Source organism: Lithobates pipiens, unplaced genomic scaffold, assembly GCF_037356315.1.
Source record: "Lithobates pipiens isolate NorthernLeopardFrog02 unplaced genomic scaffold, aLitPip1_a1.2 Scaffold_23, whole genome shotgun sequence".
In the NCBI taxonomy this organism is placed as follows: Eukaryota; Metazoa; Chordata; class Amphibia; order Anura; family Ranidae; genus Lithobates; species Lithobates pipiens.
The window spans coordinates 168,658,662-168,684,807 of NW_027507785.1; the positions used below are offsets into that span (position 1 = coordinate 168,658,662).

The following is a 26,146-nucleotide window of genomic DNA, read 5'->3' on the forward strand; positions in this document are numbered from 1 at the left end:
ATATCCCACTTTTTGTCAGGTTACATAAATGTCTTGTTTTTTTTTGGGGGGGGGGGGGGGGGTTCTTCATGGTAGAAAAAGTTAATTTTGTGTTTGTTTTGTAAGCAATCTATAACAATCAACAAGAGGAAATTGCGTTTTGCCTGTCGGAGGAAGGTACTTATGTACATGCCAACTAAAGAGTGACACTGTATATTTAGAGATGTGTGCATCAGAGAGACGTTGGAATAGGTAGAGGGGAAAGGAGGAAAGTGTGAAGGCCGTAAAACCGTATGCAGCCATGCCTTGCCAGAAAGCCCAAATCTGTTACAACTATCATTCCACCCATTATGCTTTCTTGCTCCCCTCCCCCCAACATACTGTCTACAACTTAAGTTATTTCTCCAAATAAGCCACAGAGCCAGTTTCTGCCCTGTCTGCAATACAAAGTACAAGTCCAGAACATAACACACCATTTCCAACACCCTGAAAAAGATGAATCGTGATCCAAACCAGTGCTAGCAGGTTTGGCTAAACACTTGCCTATAATACTGGATTGTGACCTTCAAGGTACTCCTGTGGTATTCTAGGCTCTCCTGACAATAGGACAGACCTACATTCGTGCAGGTTGTTTTGGAGGCTGTTGGTGAAGACCATTAGAACTATCAAGAGACAGCCCATGGCATTACTAAGGCAGTGAGTGATATCGGCAGCATCAAACTTGATGTCTCATCCTGCAAATATCAGGTTATCAAGAGGAAATGGAAGAAGCTTGCACAGTATAAATACAGGTAAGAAATACTTGAAATACAGATTCATACAAATGACATTGATTGAAACAACATGCTATATTAATTGTTGCAGCTTTCAACACCAGTGATGATGGCTATTCCAATACAGACTTTCTTCATGAAATTAAAAGAATCCTCAGGCTGCACATCAACTTTAAGATTGTAGTTGGTCATTTGAGTGTAAAAAAGACCGGCAGAAACATGAGAGGCAAATACATCTCCAGGCACAAAAAGGTACATATATTCTGATCATAAACTGCAACTTTCTTCCCTTGTTTAAAACCCTTCGACTACAACCCAATTCCAGAAAAGTAGGGACATGTAAAACCCATATAAAAACAGAATGCAATGATTTGTAAATCTCAAACGCATATTTTATAAGGTAATATTGAAATTGATGGCAGCAACCTGTCTCAAAGGTTGACTTTTAAAAGGCAAATATGTAGTTTGTAGTTGCAGATAGGGTGTGCATGCCAGCCTTCTTACCATTACCAGGTAATAACTTATTACTTTTAAAGCTGAATGTAAAACACACACTTCAGCTTTATTGCAGTTTGAAATCATCATTCATTTTCATTCATTTATCATGAGCTTGACTCTGCTTAGGCCCCTTTCACACAAAGGATCTGGACAGGTCTGCCTGTCATTTTTTTCAGGTAGTCCTTATCGGACGGTCCAGTCACCCTTATGAACTGGTAGATCTAAACTTGTTAGTTTACACCAGGCTACTTCTGATCTAATCCAGTCCACTAAGGAAAAACGGGGGGGGGGGGGATTCATCCTACTCTGTCTAGGTGGTTTGGATCGGAGGACTGTCTGTAAACAGACAGCTGAGCCCATATACACCCATAGAGCAGAGCAGGAACCTGTTCTCCTCCACCTGTGCTCTGATTGGTGGACCAATCCCCAGCTGATCAAAACAAAGTCCATCCCGTGTGAAAGGGGCCTTGAGCCCTGAGCTTGTATGTAAACATGTCTAATTTTCATAAACATGTACACATTCGTGTTGACCAAACTATTTTCTTTTCTTTTTACAGTATTCACTTCAACTAGATGGTACAGATTTTGGGGCAACTAGCCTAGCAAATGTTGCGTTCCACTGCATTTGCCAGCATCCTCGTATATAATTGCTTCTAATATAACAATTCAGACCACGTGAAAAGGAAGTGCTAGGTCCAAGCCATGAATAAAAAAAAAAAATCTGAATTCGTACAAAACCACTATGTTCTCTTTACTGGTATTTTTTGAAGTATGGCACCTGAGGAAGAGATCAGGCCTAACCATTTTAAATGGGTGGCATGCGATGCAGTTTAACACTTCTCTTTTCTCCCATTAAGTGGATCTAAATCTTACTATTTTTATTTTTTTATTCTTTACCGACAATGAAGGTGCCATCTTATCCTCTGATCTGCAGCTGCCATGGTGCCTCACATGTGATCAACTATGATGCCAGCAATTTGGGGGCTTGAAATTTCAGTTGAAAAGTAACAGTGTTTTGATGTCAGATTTTCGATTTTCAGTTTTAGTCAGTCTTTTGATTTAAAATGCCATTTTCCTTTGTCATATTTTAGTCATCTGAATTGTTGTATTTTAGTCGACTAAAATCTCCAGTACATTTTAGTTAACTAAAATCAATTTAGTTAAATTGTAATGCGTTTAAGCATCTCTCTAGAATTTTCATGCTCGTATACTCCTGGAGTAAAAAAAATAATCGAATAATGTTGTTTTATGGTAGATTTAGCGGTTCTATAATGTAAAAACGTCCATCCCTCACGTTTTTCATTTGTTGACAAAAATTGGAGTTGATTTTCATCAGTTTGGCAAAACCTGTTGTAAAATTGCATTGTGCAATATTTGTACTTACTGATCGTAAACCTATGACAAAAATATGGGGCTTGCTTTTGCCAACCATCCCAAAAATAGCCTGGTTTTGTTTGACTTTAATGTTTTTCAAACCGACATGCAAGAAATGCATCAGAATATATATACCAAATTTGTTTCCTATTAATGCAATTACGTGTTGTTGTTTTTTTGTAAATGATGGGCTAAAATCTTGACGTGCAAATTAATAAAACATTTTTTTGCCGGAATAGCATATTGCTCAGGTTTAACTGGTCTCAAAATTCCCCAGGATCCTTGTATAAAAATAGTGAGAGAACTGGCCAAATCAATGGGTTGACTGTTTTCCTATAGTAACAGAATTTAGTTACGTTATGGAACCTACTCAGGTTGGCATAGAAAACATTCTTTACTGAAGGCAATCTTGGCCATATGCATAGATGCTGGCGGGAAAATTGCTGACTGGAGAGAGCAGAGGTTACCCCACCCACCAGTCTTCAGCTCCTTTAAGTGGAAGTAAACCCTCCTATCATTTTCATCACAGGCTCAGGGACTGGCAAGTACCCAAATTAAATTAACTGAAGTAAAAAAAGGCAGGTCACCAATGTGGCTGTGCTGGATTAAAGAATTGTGTAAATCTTAGGAAAGAATTTCATTTTGTCAAATCTGTCCTATATGTATTTCAACTGTGTATCGGTTTGCGTGGAGTTCTGCTTTAATTTATTGCTTATAATTAAACTCTTTTCTAAAACCTTGTCTCACTGCATGTTTTTTCTGTGTTTTTGTAAGGTTTCATTTTTAGCATAACGCATACTGAAGGAGTGAACATATATCTTTAATGCTCACCTGACGTGTTTTCAGGGGTTTATAACAAATGCTCATCACTTGGTGTATAGCTAGTATGCCAGAAACCGCCTTTATTTTTCAAGTCTAAAGATGCTTTCTAGGACAGACACTTTAACCTTAAAGTGATTGAATTATGATTCAAGGTAGCTGTTCCTTAAAGTTGATAAACGTTTGTTATGAACCCCTGCAAACACTTCTCAGATTAGCTTTATAGATATGTTCACCTCTTTAGTATGGCATTTTACTATGCTACTGTTAATGACGTTTACATCCTTATGGATTATTTTTAGATTTGGCTTCCTGGGTGAGGTCAGGAAGCTTATTGTGAAGTATTTGACCTCAAGTTTAGATTTTTCTTCTACCTTTCAATACATGAACCTGCAAACCCCTTTGACTTTTTCTGAATATATACACTGTGTGTGTCCCCCTTTTTCCTTGTTTTAACCACTTTCCGACTGGCTCATGCCAATATACGTCGGCAAAATGGCACAGGTGCACAAAACCACGTACCCGTATGTCACTCTGTAATCAGTGGCTAGTGGGCATGTGCAAGTCCCACGCACTCAATGTCCGCCGGTGGCCGGAGAGGCAGAATGGAGAGATACCTAGGTAAACAAGGCATTTCCCTGTTCTGCTTAGCAACATGACAGGTATCTATTGCTCACAGTGATCTGTCATGTTCTGGGGAGCCCACCCCCTTAATTGCCCCCTAGAGTTTTTAGCTTTTATGCTCCGGGGCATACATATGACCGGGCTACTTATGTCTGCGTCACAGTATGCCAGGCCAGCAGCCACCTTGTACTGATCAGTGAGAGGGTCTGTGATGGAATGTCTCCCAGCTCTTCAGGACTGGTAAGTACAGGTCTGATACCCTGAAGATTCAGGAGCCAGCAGATCCCTCTGCTGATGTATTGGTCCCTTTTAGGTCCCGAAAGCCAGCACGTTCCCCTAAGGTGTTCCCATATCTGCCTTCTTTTGACAAGTTCATTTACAAGGCATGGGGTTGCCCACAACGGACCTTTTCGGTCCCCAAATCCATGGCGGTGCATTATCCTTTTGAGGAAAGCCTTCTCCATAAATGGTAGACTCCACCGGTCATGGACCCCCCAGTATCCATGTTAAATAAAGTAACCATGATCCCGGTAGAGGGGACTCCTGCATTTAAGCATCCCACGGACAGGAAGGCCGAGGCAGTGGCTCGTTCCTTGTTTACGGTTGCGACCAGTACTGGCATCCCCACTCTTGTGTTGCAGACACTGAGTGGGCAAAACTGTTGCACTGCGAAATTGGCAGAGCAACAGGCTTCTCCTGTCTGCGTGGTACTAGCAGACCAGCTAGTACAAGGCCTTAAGTATGTTTTGTGAGGCGGCCCTGTATACTCTAACCCTGTTATGCAGGACTTCAGTGTCAGCAGTGGTGCTGAGGCGCCTAATTTGGTTAAAATGCTGGTCTGCGGACCGGGCATCCAAAAAATCCCTGACGGATCTTCCCTTCCTTGGTGACCGGCTCTTTAGAACCTCTCTGGATGACATTAAAAATGCCAATGGTAAGAGTACCTTGCTCCCACAGGCCAAGAAGGCTAAGGAGCCACGCCGTAGGTAAGGGCCTTCTTTTTCCGCTCACAAACGGCTTTTTTGTCCGCCCAGGGCTCCGGCAAAATGCCCCTAGCCCGACAGGACAACCATGGATGGACAAAAACGTCCCTGGAACCGCAAGCCTACAAATAAAAGTGCTACCGCATGAAGGTTTGCCCCCACCCATGTCTCGGGTGGGGGGTCGCCTTCGGGGGTTTGTAGCCCGGTGGTCCTCTCGACTGTCCGACCAATGGGTCTGCAATATGATTTCCTCAGGCTACAAGGTAAGTTTCTATCTTGGCCGCCAAACAGGTTCTTCCCCTCCAGCATACCAGTATCCCCGGCTCGCCAGGAGGCCCTCTTGGGGGCAGTAAGGGACCTGCTAAGTCACGGGGTGGTTCTACCGGTTCTGGAATCTGAACATTTCCAAGGGATTCTACTCAAATCTGGACGTACCCTTTCCTTCTTGGGAACTACAATCTTGGACCTAAAAGCCCTCAATCACTTTGTAAAAGTGCAGAGGTTCAGAATGGAATCGGTTTGCTCAGTAGTTGCTGTACTCCATCGGGACTCCCTGGCCTTCCTTAGACATCCAGGATGTGTACCTGCACATGCCCATATGCCTTTGGCATCAAAAGTTTCTGCGATTTGCAGTCAGTTTGTGGCTCTTCCTTTTGGTCTGGCATCAGCCCCCCCGAGTCTTTACCAAGGTATTGGCTCCAGTTTTGGCGTTGCTGCAGCAATGTGGGATCGCGATTGTGGGATACCTAGACGTTCTAAGGGCATCTTCTGCCTCAGAATTAGAGGAGGATGTGGCGATCACCATGCAGACCCTGCAAGAATTTGGGTGGCTGTTGAACCTAAAGAAGTCGGTGATTGTACCGACCCAGCGTCTAGAGTACTTGGGCTTGCTGCTGGACTCCAGTGAAGTGAGCGTTTCTCCCTTCAGACAAACTGCAGACTCAGATCTGCGGTGAAACTGCTTATGAACCACAAGTGGTCATCGCTCTGCTTTTGGATGCGAGTCCTGGGACTCATGGTAGCTTCCTTCGAGGCAGTACCTTCTGCCCAGTTCCACACCAGAGTCCTGCAGAAGGAGATTTTGACAAAATGGGACAAATGTCAGTTGTCCCTGGATCGACAGATCCAGGTGAGCCAGTCGGAGATTCGCTGATCTGGTGGCTGAGGTCCCCAGTGATTCAGTCTAGGAAATCGTTCCTACCTATAAAGTGGACAGTGATCACAACGGACGCCAGCCTATCCGGCTGGGGTGGACTGAGGGGGGGTTCTGTCGGCTCAAGGCCTCTGGTTGATGGAAGAATCCAAGTTGCCGATCAATCTGCTCGAATTGAGAGCGATCAGGCTGTGCCTCTCCACATGGCAAAAGAGAATTCAGAGGCATCCAATCAGGATCCAGTCAGACAATGCCACAGCTGTGGCATACGTCAATCACCAAGGGGGAACAAGAAGCTCAGAGGTCGCTCACATACTTTGGTGGGTAGAGCGACATGTACTGGCCCTGTCGGCCATTTACATCCCGGGAGTGGAAAACTGGCAGGCGGACTATCTGAGTCGCCAGATGCTGGACCCAGGAGAATGGGCGTTGCATCCGGAGATATTCAGGTTACTGTGCCTGAGGTGGACCACACCAGACGTGGATCTTCTGGCCTCCCGTCTCAATCGGAAGGTGCTAAGATTCGTGTCCAGGACAAGAGATCCGTGGTCAGACATGCTGGTGGCTCCGTGGGCTCAGTACCAGCTGATCTATGTCTTTCCTCCACTGAAACGGTTACCACGTCTGCTTCGCAGAGTGGAAGCCGAGGGGATCCCAGTAATACTGGTTGCCCCAGATTGGCCTCAGCGTCCTGGTACGCAGACCTAGTGCGTCTGGTGGCAGACGCTCCCTGGCAACTGCCGTTGCGAGAGGACCTTCTGTCTCAAGGTCCGATTCTCCAACCTGCTTTACCATCGCTGGCTTTAACGGCATGGCTATTGAGAGCCAGGTGTTGAGGAACCGGGGTCTGTCTGACTCGGTGATCCAACTATATTGAGCATGGAAATCTTCTTCCACCATTTGAAAATATCAGGGAGATTCCCCTGTTGACTCTTTCCCAGAAAGTGATCTTTCTAGTGGCCATCACATCGGCCAGGAGGGTTTCGGCCTTGTCATATCCATGAGGACATTGTATTACTATCTCTGTGTCCTAAGCCAAAGCACCCTAAGGGGGTTGCCCTTCACGCTCTGAATGTGGTTCGGGCTCTGAAGGTGTATTTGTCTGCCACTGCTTCCTTTCGGAAGTCAGACTCGCTGTTCGTTTCAGTGTCTGGTCCCAAGAAAGGCATGGCGGCCTCGTCGGCTACCATTTCCAGGTGGATCAGACAGATTATAGTACAAGCCTACGCCTTGAAGGGGCAGATGTCCAAGTTCTACAAGGTAGACGTCAGTACATTGGCTGATGCCTGTTTTGGCCGCAAAGTTTTGCAGCCAGCCATTTTTTCTTTGCTTATAGCGCAAAAAAGAAAAACCGCAGAAGTGATCAAATACCACCAAAAGTGCTGTTTGTGGGGGAAAATTGTTTGCTTACAACGTTGCACGACCGTGAAAATTTTCAGTTAAAGTAACGCAGTGCCTTATCGGAAAAAGGCTTGGTCAGGAAGGGGGTAAATCCTTCCAGGGCTCAAGTGGTTAAACTATGTACATATATCTGATTTGGGTTTGGCTGCTCTTCCTGTGTGTGTGCATGTCCCCATGCCCACCTGGACACTTCTGGCAAATGTGCCCTGTGTTGACCTCATCTCCATATATCCATTTTATGGTTTTAATATTAAATGTTATGACACAAATTATGTCAAGTGAATACCATTGTTGTGGTCCATATATATTCAGAGAGATTTATCGTATGTATTTACTCATCTAGAATGTTTACCTAAACTGAGCAAACATGTCGCGCTGCAGCAGGCTACTCTGATTTATACCAACCTTCCCTGGACTTCATCACGCTCCAAGCAATTGTGTATCGCTATATTGATATTATGGGATTGGTTTGGTTTATATGCTTATACTAGAAGCAAGTCTATGTATTTTAACTCCTTTTATGAATGTTTTTCATGGAGTTATGTAGTTTAATTAAATTTATTTTAATCATTGGGTGCCATGTTTTCATGTGTTCCATGTGAATCTATAATATATAAATGTAAAGCGCTGTGTAAATTGACTGCGCTGTATTAGTACCTGAAATAATTTCCTTTTCATACAGCAGTGCAGCCCAGAACTGCATGGCACACTACAGCAGTGCATCACCACGAATGCAGCGGGTTTCTGTTGATACGCCCCATGTGAACAAGGCCTAAAGCCTGTTGCATAGTAATTTTATTTTTTTTACATTTTTTTTTGTGCAACTCGGGTTGCACGAAAAAAATTGACGGCTCCAGTTGGACCTGCTGTACTAATCTTCCAACATTAATGCAGAGATCTCACCCGCTGAGGTGTTGTGTTCTGACAAGGGGGTGGCCTCCCTGCCAGAACACTCGGAGAGCACTGATCAGGAGTCGGTCAGTTGCTAGTTTTCTAGCATGCTTGATCTAAATCGACATACACATGGGTTGAATGTCAGCCGTGTTTTTTTTTTTTTTTCCCATTAGGGTCCAGAGACTCTACAGGGCAGATGGATGTAACTCTTGCTGTGGCTATTTTTTGACAAAATACCCACACCAGTTCCAACATCCCTCCAGATTCAGTCTGAATACAATAGCTGGAATATAATAACCTCCATCCAAGCTGATATTTGTGCATGGCCTGCTTTAGATGGAATCTCTCAAAAGTATGAAAAAATGTCTCTTCCTGATCTAGTGACAACTTGTAAAAATTTTTTATTTCCCATCCCTTTCAATCACGGTTACCAGGGCAAGTATAGACGATAAATTTTCCAAGCACGATTACAGTTGGCAATAAAAAAAAAAATTATAGGGCTTTTAAAAGTTCCACGCTCTTTGCAAAACTAGAAAAGGCTTGGCTTAAAGTGATTATAAAGTCTCAGCTTAGGTTCACACAGCTGTGGGAATGAAGCTGTGCGAGTTCAGCTGAACTTGCAAGATTTCACTCGCGCATATCAGTCCCGATTTCAGCCATGATTTCAGAGACATCTGTGTAGACTTCTGTACAGATGTCAATGTAAATCGCAGCACAAAGTCGCAAAAAGTAGTACAGAAACTACTTCTTAAAACAGTGCAGCGCCACAGATGCATCATCGCACTAATTAGGACGGTGCCGTTGATGCCGATTTGACTTGTCAAAACACTCCAGTGTGAGCCAGGGCTAAAGGTTTTTCACCTTTGTGAAAAGCCTTTGCTGCAGCAGCCCCCCTTTCTTACCTGAGCCCATCCGATCCAGCGATGTGCACAAGCCCAGAGGCTCCAGTTGCTATCTGTCCTCATTGGACAGATGGCACCAGGAGCTATTGGCTCCCGCTGTTAAACAAATCCAGTGACAGTTGCGGTGCAGAGTCCTGCCTTTGTCAATGGACGCAGCAGCTGGAATAGGGAACGTAGCTGCATTCATGTAAAACGGCTTTCTGCGTGGACACTGATGAAGAGGGGCCAGGAGCACCAGTGGGGCACTCGAGGAGATGAGGATCGGGACTGCTCTGTGCAAAACCCTTGCACAGAGCAGGTAAGTATAACACGTTTGTTTTTTATAAAAAAAAAAGCCTTTTACAATCGCTTTAAGATCTACTTTAAGCCTATGTCTTTTTATCTGTTTTAATAGCCTTCTGTTTTGTAGAGCTGATGGCATTATGGGTTTTAGGCATAGACTTTCCACTATATGTAATATAAATACAAGTTTAATTCCATATTTTTCACTAGAACATTACTTAGAAACCCCCCCCCCCCCCAAAAAAAAAAAAAATATATATATATATATAAATTTAGCAGAGACCCTAGAGAATAAAATGGCGATTGTTGCAATATTTTGTTTCACAATATTCTTGCAGTGGTTTTTCAATTTATTGGGGGAGAAACGCACTTTGATGAATTTTAATGCAAAAAACACTATAACCCAATCTTTTGGTAAAGATATAAAAGCTAAAAGTTACGCCGAGTAATTGGATACCTTGCATGTCATGCTTTAAAATTGTGCATGCTCCTGGAATGGTGACAAACTGCAATACTAGGTTACCGGTTTAGAATTGCAGAGGAAGTCTAGCGCTAGAATTATTGTTCTTGTTCAAAGTTTGCAGCGATGCCTCACGTGTGATGCGAACAGAGTTTACATATGCATGCACATTCACTTCTGTGCGTGAGAATGGAGGGATGGGGGCACTTTACATTATTTTTTTTTTTAGCACTTTTATTTATATGTAAACCTCCCTTGTAATAGAAATGAGGAATGGCAGGGTCCTTTTTATGCAAGAACACCCTAAATCTCTCCTCTTCCTTTTCTGTGTATAATGACTTCTACCCTAGACCGGAATTAATGATACCTTTCTGGTCCTTCAAGACTATAGAGGCGATCAGATGACCTAGTCTCTGGTAACCTCTATTGCTACCCACGCTGTAAAAACGATAAATCTGAGGCACAGCGGCGGGAGGGGGGGGGGGGCATGCCCTCCCGCTGCTTCTGAAAGCAATACAGCGGCTAATTAGCCAATTGGATTGCTTTCATGAGAAAGCTGGTCATCAGCTGTGGAAAGACTGGATTATGGCTGAAAGCTTCAGCCATAACCCCGGTAAATTACTTGCAAACCCAACATATTACGGTCGGAAATGGGTTATAGAGAGGTGACATCACCCAATATGCACTGCTAGCTAAGCTGGATAGCTGTGATGAGTCTGGTAATGATCTGTTCACCAAGGTCCTGGACACCAGTAAATATTCTTAGAGTATAAATGTGTTTGTGGCGTTTTTTGTTTTATTTTGCATTTTTTCCACAAAAAAAATCATGTGAATTTTCACCTTGATTGATTTTTTGTTTTTCAGGCTGGAAACTTAGTCCTGTTGTGGGAGCTGTATATGGACCAGAACTCTATGCTGGTAAATTTCTATTGTGATTTTACACTCTAGTTGTGAAAGGGGCAAAACAAAGTCAGTGCACACCTCCCGGGGTTTACGAAAGACTATTACTCTCTCCCATTTTTTGCCTTGCGTTGCTGTGCTCGTGGCCTATTAATTTTGAACAGGCGGCCAATGATCCACCACAAACAAAATGGCTAGTTCAATCAAGTATATAACAAATATACATGTGGCGCTGGTACTGAAACAGATCCTATAGTACCGAGGTCCAAGTGGCCAGTGGGTTACTATGCAGCCTAAAAATAGTCTATTAGAGGGCTAGCCTTAGCAGGGAAGCAGAAGCGGTCTCCAAGATATGCAAGAAAAAAAACAAATGTAGGCACCTGAGTTAGACTGTAAAATGTGTATTAATAAAAACACACAGTAACTTATATCTAGGTAAACAAGGGGGGGGGGGGGTACATCTTGTGGGTAAACGCTCTGTGGGGCATCCATCACACTGGTCAGTAGAAGGTATGCTGTCTCAGCCGCTCTGTTAGCTTTCCTGGCCAGCAGGGAAGATGGTATGATGGCGGAGAGCTGGAGAAAAGCTTGGAACACTTCCTGGATCGCAGTGCTAAAGGGTATGACCTCACAGGCTTTATTGCAACATGTTTCTGGGCTGGCACACCCTCTATTTTTTCTTCTCAGAATTCGTTTGTTTTTACCTGATTTTGCTAGTAACGCATTTCCTATAATCTAGGAAATGTGTACTGCTCAGGCTCGGTGGTGAGAGGGATATGTAATCAATGCTTCCGCTGACGGGATGTAACCTGTTCTGCTTCCTGTAAAGCTTCTAATAACGATGGGGTGACCCCTAAAGTCACACATCTAAATGTCGTGGAGTGGTGAGTAGAGTGGTAACCTCAGCCTGTACTCCAACCAGGCTTCACATCCAACTTGTTTCACTCCACTTCCCAGAGCTTAGTCATGGGAATCCCCATGACTAAACTCTGGGGAGTGGGGTGAAACGTGTTGGGGTGTGGCCTGGTTGGAGTCTAGGCTGAGGTTGCCACTCTATTCACTGCTCCACAACATCTAGATGTGTGACTTTAGGGGTCACCCCATCGTTCTTACAAGCACATTTCCTGGCCTAGGGTCACAAGGCTCACTCGCTCTCCTGTAGCTATGGAAAAGCACCATTGTTACCTTACAAGAGGAATACAGAACACATCGGTCCCCTCTTCCACAGAAATAGCTGGTAAAAATGCTAATAGGAATGTAGCACAGGAATTTATCACCTCAATAGATTCTGGCAGAATGAACAGTTTTATTTTCACTTCTATGTAGTCAATTAAAACCCTTTGAATTGTATAGTTTGGGTTTACTTTTCAAGCCACAGGAATGGCAAAACAGCTAGGCAAGTAATGTTTTTTTTTAGACAGTTGGCAATGCCTGCGTGTGTAAATTGGCTCTTCTATGTTTTGTGAACTACAGCTGACATCTTCCAAGTGAGCTGTCATTCACTATCCAAGGGTGTTTTGGCATTGCCGTGCAATGAATTTATGGAATTTATGTCCTGATGCACAGTGTACAAATTGGAAATCCATATTGAGTTCACTAAGAATAAATTGCAATTCACACAAGACCTAAAATCTGTCCACCCCATGCACAGACTAAGTCAAATTCTCCTTGAATGTATATAAACATTACAACCCACATATAGATAAAGACAAAAATGTAATATTTTGTAATACTTGCAATATAAGCACAATGTAGTAAAATCCATAATGATTAATCAAGATTGATGATCTAATAAAGTGTTTTTAAACCCAAGAACAAAATGTGTTGCAGCTTACCAGTCCTTGGATGCATTAGTTGTATACATGTGTTTTTGCTTTTTTCACGTGAAGTACATATTCTATATAGAAAAATACCTGTTGATTCTGCCACAAATCCAGTGTCCTCATTTTCTTTGCATTAACCACTTACAGACCGGACCATTTTGCTGGTCAAAGACCAGACCACTTTTTGCGATTCGGCACTGCGTCGCTTTAACTGACAATTGCGCGGTCTTGCGACGTGGCTCCCAAACAAAATTGACGTCCTTTTTTTCCCACAAATAGAGCTTTCTTTTGGTGGTATTTGATCACCCCTGCGGTTTTTATTTTTTGCACTATAAACAAAAATAGAGCGACAATTTTGAAAAAAAAAGCATTATTTTTTACTTTTTGTTATAATAAATATCCCCCAAAAATATATAAAAAAACATTTTTTTCCCTCAGTTTAGGCCGATACGTATTCTTCTACATATTTTTGGTAAAAATCGCAATAAGCGATTATTGATTGGTTTGCGCAAAAGTTATAGCATTTACAAAATAGGGATAGTTTTATAGCATTTTTATTAATAATTTTTTTTTTTTTTTTTTTTTTTACTAGTAATGGCGGCGATCATTGTGGGGGACCCATCGGCCATTTTTGACACATTTTTGGGACCATTGTCATTTATACAGTAATCACTGCTATATAAATGCAGTGATTCCTGTGTAAATGACACTGGCAGTGAAGGGGTTAACCAGTGGGTGGCAGTGTAGGGGTTAAGTGTTCCTAGGGGTGTGTTACTAACTGTGGGGGGGTTGGGCTTTCATTTAGTGAACACTGATCTCTGCTCCAATCACATGGAGCAGAGATCAGCGTCACTAGTTGCTAGGCAGAATGGAGAAATGCTGTTTACAGGGCATTTCCTCCATTCAGCCGTCCCGTGAGACGATCGCGGGGATGCCCGCGGCTATCGAGTCCGCGGGTCCCACGACCGGACTCATGGGAGTCCCGACCAGCGGCGGCGCGCTCCCGATGGCAGGGCGGCATTGAATATTGGACGTACCTGTACGCCAATATGCCTGCCCGTGCCATTCTGTCAACGTACATCGTCGTGCGCTGGTCGGGAACCGGTTAAACTAAAATCTCAAACATCATCTGCCTTCATCTCCTGTTACCTATAGAATACCTCCCCCTGTGTTAGGAGATGTGTTCTGTAGTCCACATCATGAGAACAACCAAGGGTGACGAGTACTCTTCCATAGATTCAGTACTGAGTGAGCGAAGTAAAACTAGAGCAAGAAGATGGTAAGGATCACAGAAAACATATAGGCCACCACACCTGGAATGGTAAGGTTTAGATATCTTCTGACTGCTACTAAGGTCTGTGAATTGATATCAGTTACTAGTAAGCTTGATAAAAGGACAGTAAAAATTGTTGCTATTATAGTACTTTGTGGATCTTAAAATTGAATTGCATTGTACTTTGGGCTATACTCCCTTTTTATCTAAGGAAGATATATTGTACTGCTGAAAGAATTGTACAACCAAGAACCAAAACATATTTAAATATCTACACAACTGCCTTTGCAAATGATGTATCTTCGCTATATTATGACAATTTTTATTGTGTTGATTTGTAAAAAAAGGTTTATATAGAGACAGAATTTTTATACATTTATTGACACTGTAAATTAAGTGCTTTAGCGTATTAATATTTATATGTTAAATATTTTTTTATTGGAAGAAGCTGAACATTTTCTATAGAAATTTGTAAATGGCGCACATAGAACTGGCCTTTATTTTATTTTTCTGCATTGACCATAAGGCGGTTGCATCTGAATTTGTTTTGCCCTAGAAGTATGTAGATATTGGGATTTTGTTCTTTGCGCTAAAAGTGTGTAGAGATTGGGATTCTGTTTTTGCTACCTGGTGGTGGGGGAGGGGTGGTCATTTTATAAACAAATGTCTCCTTCTTTCCCACAGTTTTTTTTTTATTACTGTATGTATTTTTTCTTTTAAATTTCCCAACAATCATTCCAAAGCTGCACCTGGGCTCCAAGCTGACGTCTCTTTGGCCACTGAGGCTGGTGTCCCCCTGCCTGGACCAAGGGGGGTTAACACGTACATTCCATTGATCAGTAAGTAGGGAGTGAAAATGGCCCTTCAACTTCCCAGAATCCCTCTCTGGCCCTTATCCTGTCTTCCTGCTCGTATTTGCACGTGCAATTTGTGTTTGCACTTGGATTGAAGGGGAGGGAGGAATTGCAGCATATGTATTAACAGACACAGTATCCTCTTTCTCTGCAGTGCATTATAAAACTGCCTCCCTGTATCGACGCATTTGCCTTTCTATTCATTGTATGTATGTCAGTTGGGTTGCTTGTAAGAACTCTGTTTTATTTAGTATTTGTATGTCACGTCATGTGAGTTGAAACTCGTATAAAGTTACAAGGATGCAGCATTTCTGGCAAGCGAAAGTCACAAACCATGTCTTCCTTCCATAAACTACTATATATCCTACATAATGCAGATGAAGATGGAAAGATATTTGAAGTTCAACCTGGTAGGTGCCATGGTCCCCTCTCTCTAGGTAAAAGGGTAGCGAGGTGAACATAGCCACCCTATGTCAGGCGTGTTTGCAGAACAAAATAAAAGGGAAAGTGTCTTGAATTAGTGTAGCCACCTCATCTATGAATTAGTAAGCTGTAATATAGTTTTATCTTTGGGTTTAGATAGGCTTTCCCCACACCAGTTTTTAAGTGGCTGGCTATGCAAGCTATTATTTAAAGCCCAAGTTTAGTGTTGTGGTGGTTATTTTTTTGGACAGTTTTTATATTCCATAAGAAGTGCCCCCCCCCCGTACCCCTGCAACAGTAATGTTCTGGTGCTGCATGGGGTTAATGCACACCCTTTCTGTTCCCTTCTTCCATTCATAGGAGCTGTACTATAACTTCCATCAATGAAAAGCACTCTGAATAGAGGCAACCCTTTCATTTGTCTTCTAGTTCTCCATTCATAGTGCATTTGATGGAACATCTTTTTTGAGTGGAGAAGGGAGCAGGCATAGTGCCCCTCGCCAGTTATCAAGCAACCAATCACCAGCACAAAGGGACATTTCACATTAAATGTTATACTGTCCCTTGTAGTAGGTTTTTTTTAAAAGGAAAAGAACGTTTTTTTTTTCCCCCCTACCTTAGACTTTAAAATGCTTCTATCTATATACAGTTGTGCTCAAACGTTTGCATACCCTGGCAGAAATCATGAAATTTTGGCATTTATATTTAAAATGACTGATCGTTCCAAAAAACTGTCTTTTTTGTGGATAGTGATCATATGAAGCCATTTACTATGACATAGTTGTTTTGGCTCCTTTTTAAATCATAATGGAAATCACCTAAATGTCCCTGATCAAATGTTTACCTACCCTGTCATGTTTGGCCTTTGTACAGACACCCAAAGTGAAACAGGTTAAAATGGCAATTAAAGGTTAATTTCCCAGAAAAGAACTGTAAAGACCTGGTTAGCAAGGTAGTTGAACTTTATAAAGATATCCAAAGCCTTGAATATGCCAGTCAGTACTGTTTAGTCACTTATTACAAAGTGGGAAAATTTGGGAATCTCTTGATGCTAAGGTCAAGTAAACCAAGAAAGATTGCAGCCACAACTGTCAGAATTGCTCAAGCTACAAAGAAAAAAAACCCAGGTAACCACAGAAGAAATGCAGGCTGCTCTGGAAAAAGAAAATGTGGTTCAAGGAGCACAATACTTGAACAAAATGAGTTGTATGGTCAAGTTGCCATAAAGAAGCCTTTCCTGCTTCAATGCCACATAAAAAGCCCAGTAATGCGTTTCAAGGTGTTTGGCATATTGTAACCAGGCTATTTTTGTGGCATTGGAGCAGTAAAGGCTTCTTTCTGGCAACTCGACCATGCAGATCATTTATGTTCAAGTATTGTCACAATGTGCTCATTTTAAGGCCTCATGCACACTGGATGTTATACAAAATGACAGTAACGGCTGTAGAAAGCTCTAGATTGAATTTAGCAGTAGCGTTTTAGAGTGTACTTGTCTGTACGGCCATCTTTTTTGTAGGTATTGGTAGCTTGAAAATAATGAGACAGCCTCATTTTAATACTTCCCTTTGAAAGATGAGTTGCCATTTTATTAAGTCTTAAGGCTGTGTTCACCCCTCTGATGGCTCACAGCGTCTGTTTTAGGGACGAATCGGGAACGATTTTTTTATTTTTTTTTGCCTGAATTCGGACCTGAAACTGAGTCGGAGGCACAGCGTTCCTGTGCAAGCCACTCCACAGCCGCAACGGAGATATGTGAACTGACTCCATAGAGAGCCAGTCACAATCTCCTGTCATGCGAATTGGATGCTGAGAAAACCCACATCCAGTTCGCATAGGTGTGAACCCAGCCTAAGGCTTTTGTTCCCAGTCTTTTGAATCCCTCACATTTAACAAGGCTTAGAAACAAATGTGGTGTGTGATGGGATTTTTTTACAGGATAAGAGTTTCCCTTTTCTAGAAGGATTTCAGAGTTCTTGCAAGTAAACTAGCTGTTTGTCTTTTTTTTTGTCTGTATCATTCCTTTGGCCTGCTTTTGATTCTAATTTGCTGTTTTCATGTGGCATGAACTTTTAAACAATTTTCTAATCTTTTGTTCTATAATTGCAGGTTAAAAAGCCAGCATTTTAAAAATTCTCTGCTTATGCAAATTAAAGTTGTAACATTTTACTGCTGTTGCCCATTTGTGTGGGTTCCAAAAAAGGATTCCATGCCAGCGTTAATTTATCTGTTGATTGTGTTATTAGACTACCTCCACACAAAAAATTTAAATTACATTTTGAATTTTACTTGCCTCGGTAAAAGAAGCTAATCTGCCATACGTGCATTATATACAACTATGCATTACTGTATTGATACAGTATTCTCTGAGTGATATGCGTTATCTTTTAATGCAGGCTAAAATTTGGAAAAACTGGAAATGTTTGTTTAAACTAGTGTAGCGACCAGTTAAACAACCTGTCATGCCAAAATTGTCTAAATAGTCTATGAAAGGAAAGAGACGTTGCACACACTTATGGCTCCATGCACACTAGCGTTTTTTAAGCACCTAGAAGCTGTTGCCATTTTTAATACTGCTCCTAGAAACTAAATTGTTTTATTCCATGTGTTTGTGCACACTATTGGCATTTTTTTTTTAGGTTCAGTGTCTAGGAGCAGAACAAATTGTTTTTGTACAGTTTCCTGGACCGTTTCTTCAACCAGAAACGTTCCCAATAGCGTTTTTGGAGATTTTTTATATTTTTTCCTTTTACTGCTAAAAATGCTAATGCTCCTAAATGCTGCTAAAACGCAACTGCAATAAGCTATTACCAGCATTTATCTGGTGATTTTTCCAGAGTTTTTTTGGCTTAAAAAAAACGCTAAAATGCATGGAGCCTAAAGCTGAACACAAGTTAAAGCCATGAGGGAAATTTAGGAATTTCTTTGTATGCTTCCTATAATCCATTGCACAGCAGTACTTACACAGAGGGAGAGCCAACAGTTTAGATTTGGAACATGCTTACACTATTTCCCTGGCTATTGTCCCTATCGGGCCAATAGGGGAGAGGATCGGAGCCACGCACATGCCCAGTAGGGTTCTTGGCGTGAAGCCATAAGGATACACTGCTGTGTTTCCTTGGTCGCATTGGCGGCAGCACCCGACAGCTTATGGAAACAGCTGCTGTGCCAACATCGCTGGACTCCAGGACAGCTAAATGTCCTATTAAAACCCAGCAGCTGCAGTATGTGTAGCTGCTGGCTTTTAATTTTTGCGGCGGTGGGTGGACCGCTGCTTTATCACTTGAGTTGGTAGGAAACTGAAAGAACTTCAAAGAAATGAAAAGGGAGAGGTAGACGCATCAACCACATTTTAAGTAAAATCATTAATTTTAATCAAAATTAACGTTTAAGTATTTTTTTATCATATATCCACAAATCTGATTTTGCCCACGCGCCCCTTGTATGTCTTTTTGGCATTTGAATTTCTGGCAAATAAAGGCAACATATTGTGTATTGATGTCACTTAGAAAGGACAATTATGTTGAGCGCCTTACAGGCTCCCTTTAAGGATAAGTTCAGGCAGTCTGGTTAAAATCTAAGAAATGTTTGCTCAGAGCTTTGTAAATTGTATTGCCAGGCAAATATTTTATAAATGATAAATACATTTTGCTATTTGTTTCCAGAGTGACAGGATGTTTTGTCTATAACGTTAAAATATCTCACCTTTTTTGTCTTTTCTCTGTCCCTTCTTTCTTTATCATCTTCCTTCCCTTTCTGTTTTTCCTGTCTTTCCTTTTTGCAGTTCCTGGATTTCCCTACCCCACAGCTGCAGCAGCTGCTACTACGGCAGCTGCCTTTCGAGGGGCACATTTGAGGGGTCGAGGGAGGACGGTATATGGTGCAGTGCGGGCAATGCCACCTACTGCTATACCAACCTACCCTGGGTAAGTAGAAGGCATACAAAGCATAGGAATCGATTCAAGAAAATGGGAAAGAATTATAATTCATTATAGTGGTCACTAGCTGTATAGCCAGAAACACTTAAAATGTATTTAAAAAATGTTACCCAGTAGATGTGAAAAGATGTTTAAAATCTAGATTTGTAAACTATTTAGTTTATTGCACCAGTTTGTAATTTATAAATTTTTAAGGCACATTAAAAATTTTAGGATATTTACTGCACCATATTGTGCTGCTTTAAATCTATATTTAGAATATCACCAACATGCAGGGACTTATGTACACATTTTGTAAAATGTATGCAACCTTAATGCATATTTACCATAGATTAGTTGCATACAATTAAGTACCAACTCAAGACACTTTTTTTTTTTTTTTTTGTCAGTGTGAATAGAGTGGGAAAGAGTTGTAAATTTCTGTTTTTAATATCTGTTTGTAAACCTGTTCAGTAGATTCTCAATTTTTTTCCATGTGACACCATGACAAGGAGAATCGGCTGTCAATCGGACAGGAAAGCACAGACCATATAAAAACATTGTTCTCATCCTTTGTTTTAAACATGTATCTGTTACGGTCTGTGTTCCTGTTGGAGAATGTCCTGACAGGAAGCAAATAGAAATTTTCCTTATTAGGGGCACAGACTGAAAAAATTCTGACAGAGGCTCTCACGCTTCCCCACTCTATCCAAAAGAAAATACGATTTGACCGATGTTGGGCCTTAAATAGTTGTGTAGTTATTGTAGCAAGGTGAAAGCATAGAAAGGGAAGATTGTATACAATTTTATTGTAAAAAGTATTAGTATTACCTTTTGAAACGCAAATTCCTCTAATAGTGTAGTTTTCATTTTTCCATTCAGAGGGTGTTGTAATATATTATATCCCTCTCGACACTGGATTTGGTCACCAAATGGCCTTAAATCAGATGTTTACTGAGTGTATGAAAGCAAGTTTAGAGCAGGGCCCAGATGGAGGAAATGAGGGGCAAGGCTGGTTTGTGGGAGCGGGGAGGAGGCTGTTTGAGCTTGTCAGTAACTGCACTTGTGTGTTTTTGTGTGACCAGTCATAGCTGACACGCATGAAATTTGGCCTCATACATAACTGGGTGAGCAAACTTGCGGGATGTATGAATAACCATAAGGGAAATTTGGCCTCATTTTAACTGTATCTACTTTACAGATTCTTGATAAAGAAGTTGTTCTATATGTTAAAGAAGTCATTATATAGTTTAAAACCATGAAGTAACCCGAAAGCAGCAACTGTTTTGCAAGGTTTTACAAATATATGTAAATGTACTTCTTTAGTTTAAATGTAAAGGGTATAGACCTCCACATATGGGCCATTTTAAAGGACTCTGGTAACATGCATTTTTCATTAGGCCTGAGAAACATTGGCCCATACCTGTTGATAGTGTTGGAGCTCCGCTTCATGGTTTCTTAGCACATGCAATGGGCCACATGGAATAATTTATTGAAAATGCACTAGCGTGAAGGTGTGTGTTTTTATTTTTATTTTTTTTATTCTCAATGAAAGAAATGTGATCTCTGAACCTAAGCCTACTGATATCAGAGTACATTTCTTGTCCATTGTAATGTGATTTACAAAACTCAGTGTGTGTGAAAAAAAATTACAATATTTAATCCAAAATAGGCGATACAGTACACTATTGAAGCTTTCTTAGAAAAAAAAATGTTTAAACAACCCTTGCAACAAGCAGAAATGGCCTACAGGAGATTATGGAATTCACCAGATCCGACATATTTATTCTAACATAATGCCTGCAAAAAAAATAAAGCACTCAAGTGTTTGGGGCGAAGCAGAAGAAGTAACTGAAAATATGAAATGCCTCATTTCTACAAATTAGCCATTAACAGGGTTCTAAACTAAAGACTTTTTTCCATCTAAAGTATGACCGGCCTTATGCAAGTTCCAGAGCAGTAAACTTTTTTTTTTTTATTCGGAATCTGTTCCCAGGCTAGCATTTTAATAGCACCCTTCTCGAAGCTGAGTGCATACAGAAAGATGGGGAAGGTACCAATGACTACAGTCCACACTGATTGCTTATGGTAATCTTACCACAGTGTTTTTCCTTCATGATGTGGTTTGTGTGTCCTGGATAGCAATAAAAACCCAAGAGTTGTAACCCTTCATCAATCTATCCAAAATGAAGTAGTACCGTTTTGATGGCCCAGCATTTTAATGAACACTAAGGCTAAACTCTTGCATCTTGGTATCCTTCAAAATGGGAAGAAAACTGGAGAATTTTTCAATTTTTTTTAAATGTTTGTTTTAGTATTGTTAAAATGCATTTTAGTAAAACCATGCAATACAGCTGCTTGAAAGACGATCTATAGGTAAATGCTTTTTGCTGCCGTTACTCTAAACTGTAGTCAAGAACAATTTTCAAGTCTAATTTTATGTGTGATAATGCAGTGATCATCTTGCTATACGAAAATGTCTAGAATTAGTTTAGCTGATGTTGACAACTGTAGCTAGTGAGTGGTTTAAAAGGATATTCATACATCTCTCTTGCCTGCTTATGATTTTTATGGCATGGTGCATGCAGCTGCTGTTAATAACCGGAATGTGTTTTTTTTTTTTTGTTTGTTTTTTATTATCATTTTATCCCCCCCCCTTCCTGGTGTGATTCTATAGTGTGCTATATCAGGATGGATTTTATGGCACAGAATTATATGTAAGTATGCAATGAAGACCTTAAAATTCAAAATATATATAAAAATCCCTAATTTATATTTTAATATCCAATCAATTCTAATTCAGACCTGCTTCCCACTTCCCAATTCCTCTTTGCCCATGCAAGCCAGCCTTAATTCCCATCCATGTCACATCCATTATTACACTCTATTATTTCTCATTAATGTGCCTTAAAATTTTTTCAATCAGTTTATATTTTTCTCATTTGATTTTTGTTTTGTTTATAACATCAGTTGTGTTGTGTCTGGGAATGCAGGCATGCTGTTTTTAAACACACTGCTCTGGCCGCTGGAATGATAGAATTCAAGTTCAAGGTGGTGTCATTGTGGTGGCAGTAGGTAGATCTTGGCCTTCTTGGGGATGCTTAGTAATGCATGTAATGGTGTTGGTCGCCTCCCCGCTGCTATCATATACTTGGGCTCCAACCTAACCTTTTTGGTGGAAGGTGGGGGGGGGGGGGGTGTTATGTTTGTCCTACCAGAATGGACTGACATATTAGCTCAGGTAAAAAAAGGTCTCTTTTTTTTTTTTTTTTCTTTTTAGGTCCCTAGTACTTACAAGTAGATTTTTGTATAATTGCCCAAAGGGTGACCACCTGTCACTCCCACAGCCCATATCTTTCCTACCTACCTGGCTCTTTCTTCCCTCTTCTTTTCATGTTTTTTTCCTCTACATACTTGCCTTCACCTTTTTAAGCCTTGCTTTCCTCGCTGTACTCCTGACTCCTATGTGGCTTCTCATTCAAGGGGTGAAGAGGGCTATGCAAGAAACTCAAACTATGTAAACTGCATGCTAAGAAATACCGTACAATTTGGTGCACCACAGGCTGGCTTGCTCCTCCCTAGTAACTGGGAATCGAGGAGGGGCATTGAGTGACTGGGAAGAGGGGTAGGGTTTTATTTTTGTCTAATCATTTTCTCTCCGCAGGCTTCTCATGTTGATCATTTGCATATCTTTTTGGTTCTTTTTTACATCTGGGGTTTCAATATTGTTTTTGTTCTGTTATAGACTAGTCTTACAGGAACCAATCTTAAACCCTAAACTACCTCAGGTAGGCGCCCTCTCACATGGCCTCCTCCCCCTTATTCCAACCAATCAGAGTGCAGATTGCTGTGAACCAAGATTTAAATTACTAACCCATAATTAACACCTTGTTGGAGAAGGGAACAGAGCCCAATTTCCTGAAAAATCTTCAGATTTGTAATCTGAATTATATGGTTGAAAGTTAAGATTTTATGTGATTTTAGAAAAGCAAAATGCTGACATCTGAAATAACTCACAGCAAAGTTTGAGAACCTAGTGCAAGGATTCAGATCTCTGGTTTCTTTGCATCATGTGTGTAAAGTGCATGAGAGGGGAATATGCACATTGAATTAACATAGATTTGAACATAATAAAATGGAGGTAGATCTACATCTGGTAGTTTTCTGTTTTTTTTTTGTTTGTTTTTATTAGAGGTTGCCGTTTTTAATATGTGAGATGTATGGTTCTTTTTTGTGTTTTATATATATATATATATATATATATATATATATATATATATATATATATATATATATATATATATATATATATATATATAAATTTTTTTTTTTTTTTTGTGAAATGTAAATACTGTTAACAAAAAAAGTGACCAGGGCAATTTTAGCCTGGTGGGCTAGTCATCCCGTGCATTCATTTGTTTTGAAATCTTCCTGAATATATTCCAGGTAGCCTGGGGGTTTTGTTATACTTTTTTTGCTAGCTTAAAACCCTGGTTCTCCATATTGTAAGTTAAAAAAATAAAGTTTTCTGTATTGAATTCAATTTTAACATCGGTCCAATGCAGTTACGACCACTTGAGTTGTACATAACCTGTCACCAAGCACTATAATATAATGGTTTAATCTGTAGCTACTACCAAAAAAGTCAGTACTAGGTAGATTGACATTTTAAAACCATATTTGTTTTTCTTGTTAGAAGGCAATTTTGAATTGCTGTAAAAGTGGGGAGGAGTTGCTGGTTAAAATAGAGCATTAAAGGATAAGTTTACAGTTTAAAAAAAAAGAGGAGCCTGCGTAGCAATCCAGCAGATAACGGGTGCAACGTAGAGCTCCTGCAGTCTCTCAGCTGTCTGTTCATACCTCGTACAGGCAGGCAGTTACCTGGAAGCTGGCAGATCAGTGGACTACGAGCATGCTCACCAGTGCCCTCTTAACTCATTTAAAAAAAAAAACATGCTGTCAGCCGTAAAGTCTGATAGTACTTGCAGGCGTTCATTCTCAGGAAACTGTAAACGAATCATGTGGCCATGTGAGCGAAGCTGTGTGGGCTGTTTTCAAATGGTCACAGTGGGTGTAGAAAGAGGATGTCACAGGGTGGGAGTGGAGGGAAGCAGGTGGAGAGCTACAGATGCTAGAACAAGTTACACGTTCCACCTTAAACAGGTGGAATATGTAACATGTTCTGAAAGTGAACTTCTCCTTTACCAGCCGAATGAAGTCAAACAGTAAAACAAAAAGAGAAATGGTTCTGTCACAACTTGTCAACTTTATATTTTCTTCTGCCCTGCAACATACATTTCATACTTGCCTACCTTTTTACATGCCAGTTAACCTCTGAGTAGCTGAAAACTGATTTCCTTCATTGCCCCCCTTCCTGCCCCTGCTTTTCTCTACTACTAGTATTTCTATTAACATGCCTTTCTTAATTTCACTGCTGTCATGACTTTATCATCTCTATTCCGGGCACTGCTGAAGTACCTGCATCCTTTCTTTTATCTCTATTTTTAAAAGTAATCCATTTGCCTCTTTGCTGTTGGGGGCTTTATTACACTGTTAAAACAGGATGCCAATAATTTTGTCTGAAACATGAAATCCTTGCCATTCTGTTAAAGAGGAAGTAAACCCTGATGGGTTTTACTTCCTTTTTTTTCCCCCCCTGCTTTCCTCTGCAAAGTAAAGGCATAATGGGCTAGTATGCACCGCATAATAGCCAATTATGTGACACTTACCTGCTAATGAAGCCAGTATTATCCCTGCTGGTGGCCGCATCCATCTTCACTCCTCTTCCGGGGCCGTGGACTCCAGCTCTTTGACTGGCCGGAGTCACGTGACGTCACTCCCACGCAAGCACGTGGGAGACATCGGTCACGGCACTTGCTAGTGAAGAAATGACATGGAGGGCTATTTCTTCACAGCGCATGCACCGATGACGTCGCAAGCGTATATATGGTAATATCTCCTAAACTGTGCAGGTTTAGGAGATATTTACAGTACCTTCAGGTAAGCCTAATTATAGGCTTAACTGTAGGAACAAGTGATGTAACTAGGTTTACAACCACTTTAAGCCCCTGATTCATTTATATGTTCGTTTAAATACAGTTGAGGTTTCTTCCTTTTTAAGACTGTAACCCTTGAAAATATTTTGTCTATAATCCTCATAATCTCTATAAATCACTGATATATTCTGATTAGCTGAACAGTGATTATATTTTACACAGTACAAAAGCATTTGTTACATGTCTGTTGACCAAATTATAAAATTTGGAGAAGATTTGGATTTTCCCCTTTTTAATGCATGCCAATATTCTTTTGGCTTTGTTAGCAGCAGCTTGGCATTGCATGACATTGCTGAGCCCATCCTCTACTAGTCTACTAGGACCCCCAGGTCCTTTTCCATCCTTGATTTCCCCAGAGGTTCCATTGCAGTCTGTAGACTGCCAGTAAAAATTAAAAACAATGGTCTGGCAATTACTTAGCGGGGTTCCCTAAGGACCCTTGGGTGCAAGCCAAACTTATTAAGTTTACCAAGTCTATTTCTAATGCTGTCCCCTGGCCATGAGGGTGCTTCCTGTGAGGTGTCATGAGGATAAACACTGCAGTTTTGGTTACTGAAGCCCCGCCCTGATTACCTTGTGAAGACTGAGGGTAATAAATGCAATACCTTCGCCATCTACCCATCCTTTGTAACCAGATTTCCTTCCTAATTCTTTATGGGGCCATTATAGTCTGTCCTCCCTTTTTTTACTGTTTATATACTTAAAGAATTTCTTGCAATTTTTTGCTCTCCTCTGCTATGTCTTTCGTTTTCCATCTTAGC

At 40.9% G+C, this 26,146-nt stretch overlaps 2 protein-coding genes across 13 annotated transcripts in view; both read left to right on the forward strand.

Moving 5' to 3' along the window:
* Positions 1–26,146, forward strand: part of RBFOX2 (RNA binding fox-1 homolog 2) — a 535,783-nt gene that overhangs the window by 440,063 nt on the left and 69,574 nt on the right. For 6 of the 12 annotated variants that reach the window (XM_077452579.1, XM_077452576.1, XM_077452578.1 and 3 more), the window contains 4 exons: positions 11,007–11,060; positions 14,882–14,977; positions 19,197–19,338; positions 23,075–23,117. In XM_077452579.1, the coding sequence (XP_077308705.1) occupies positions 11,007–11,060; positions 14,882–14,977; positions 19,197–19,338; positions 23,075–23,117 (335 nt within the window). Of the gene's footprint in view, positions 1–11,006; positions 11,061–14,881; positions 14,978–19,196; positions 19,339–22,006; positions 22,047–23,074; positions 23,118–26,146 lie in introns of all 12 variants that reach the window. The other 6 variants (XM_077452581.1, XM_077452574.1, XM_077452584.1 and 3 more) reach the window with 4 other exon arrangements.
* On the forward strand, positions 43–3,687 carry LOC143928010 (uncharacterized). The gene is made up of 3 exons (XM_077452585.1): positions 43–770; positions 844–1,004; positions 1,808–3,687. The coding sequence occupies exons 1-3, from the start codon at positions 704–706 to the stop codon at positions 1,895–1,897; spliced, it is 318 nt and encodes a 105-aa protein (XP_077308711.1). The 5' UTR covers positions 43–703; the 3' UTR covers positions 1,898–3,687.

Excerpts from the sequence above, each read along its gene's own strand:
- LOC143928010 (XM_077452585.1), top strand. The coding sequence starts at position 704 with ATGTCTCATCCTGCAAATATCAGGTTATCAAGAGGAAATGGAAGAAGC. Across the intron at positions 771-843 it reads CTTGCACAGTATAAATACAG|CTTTCAACACCAGTGATGAT; the intron begins GTAAGAAATACT and ends TAATTGTTGCAG. Across the intron at positions 1,005-1,807 it reads ACATCTCCAGGCACAAAAAG|TATTCACTTCAACTAGATGG; the intron begins GTACATATATTC and ends TTCTTTTTACAG.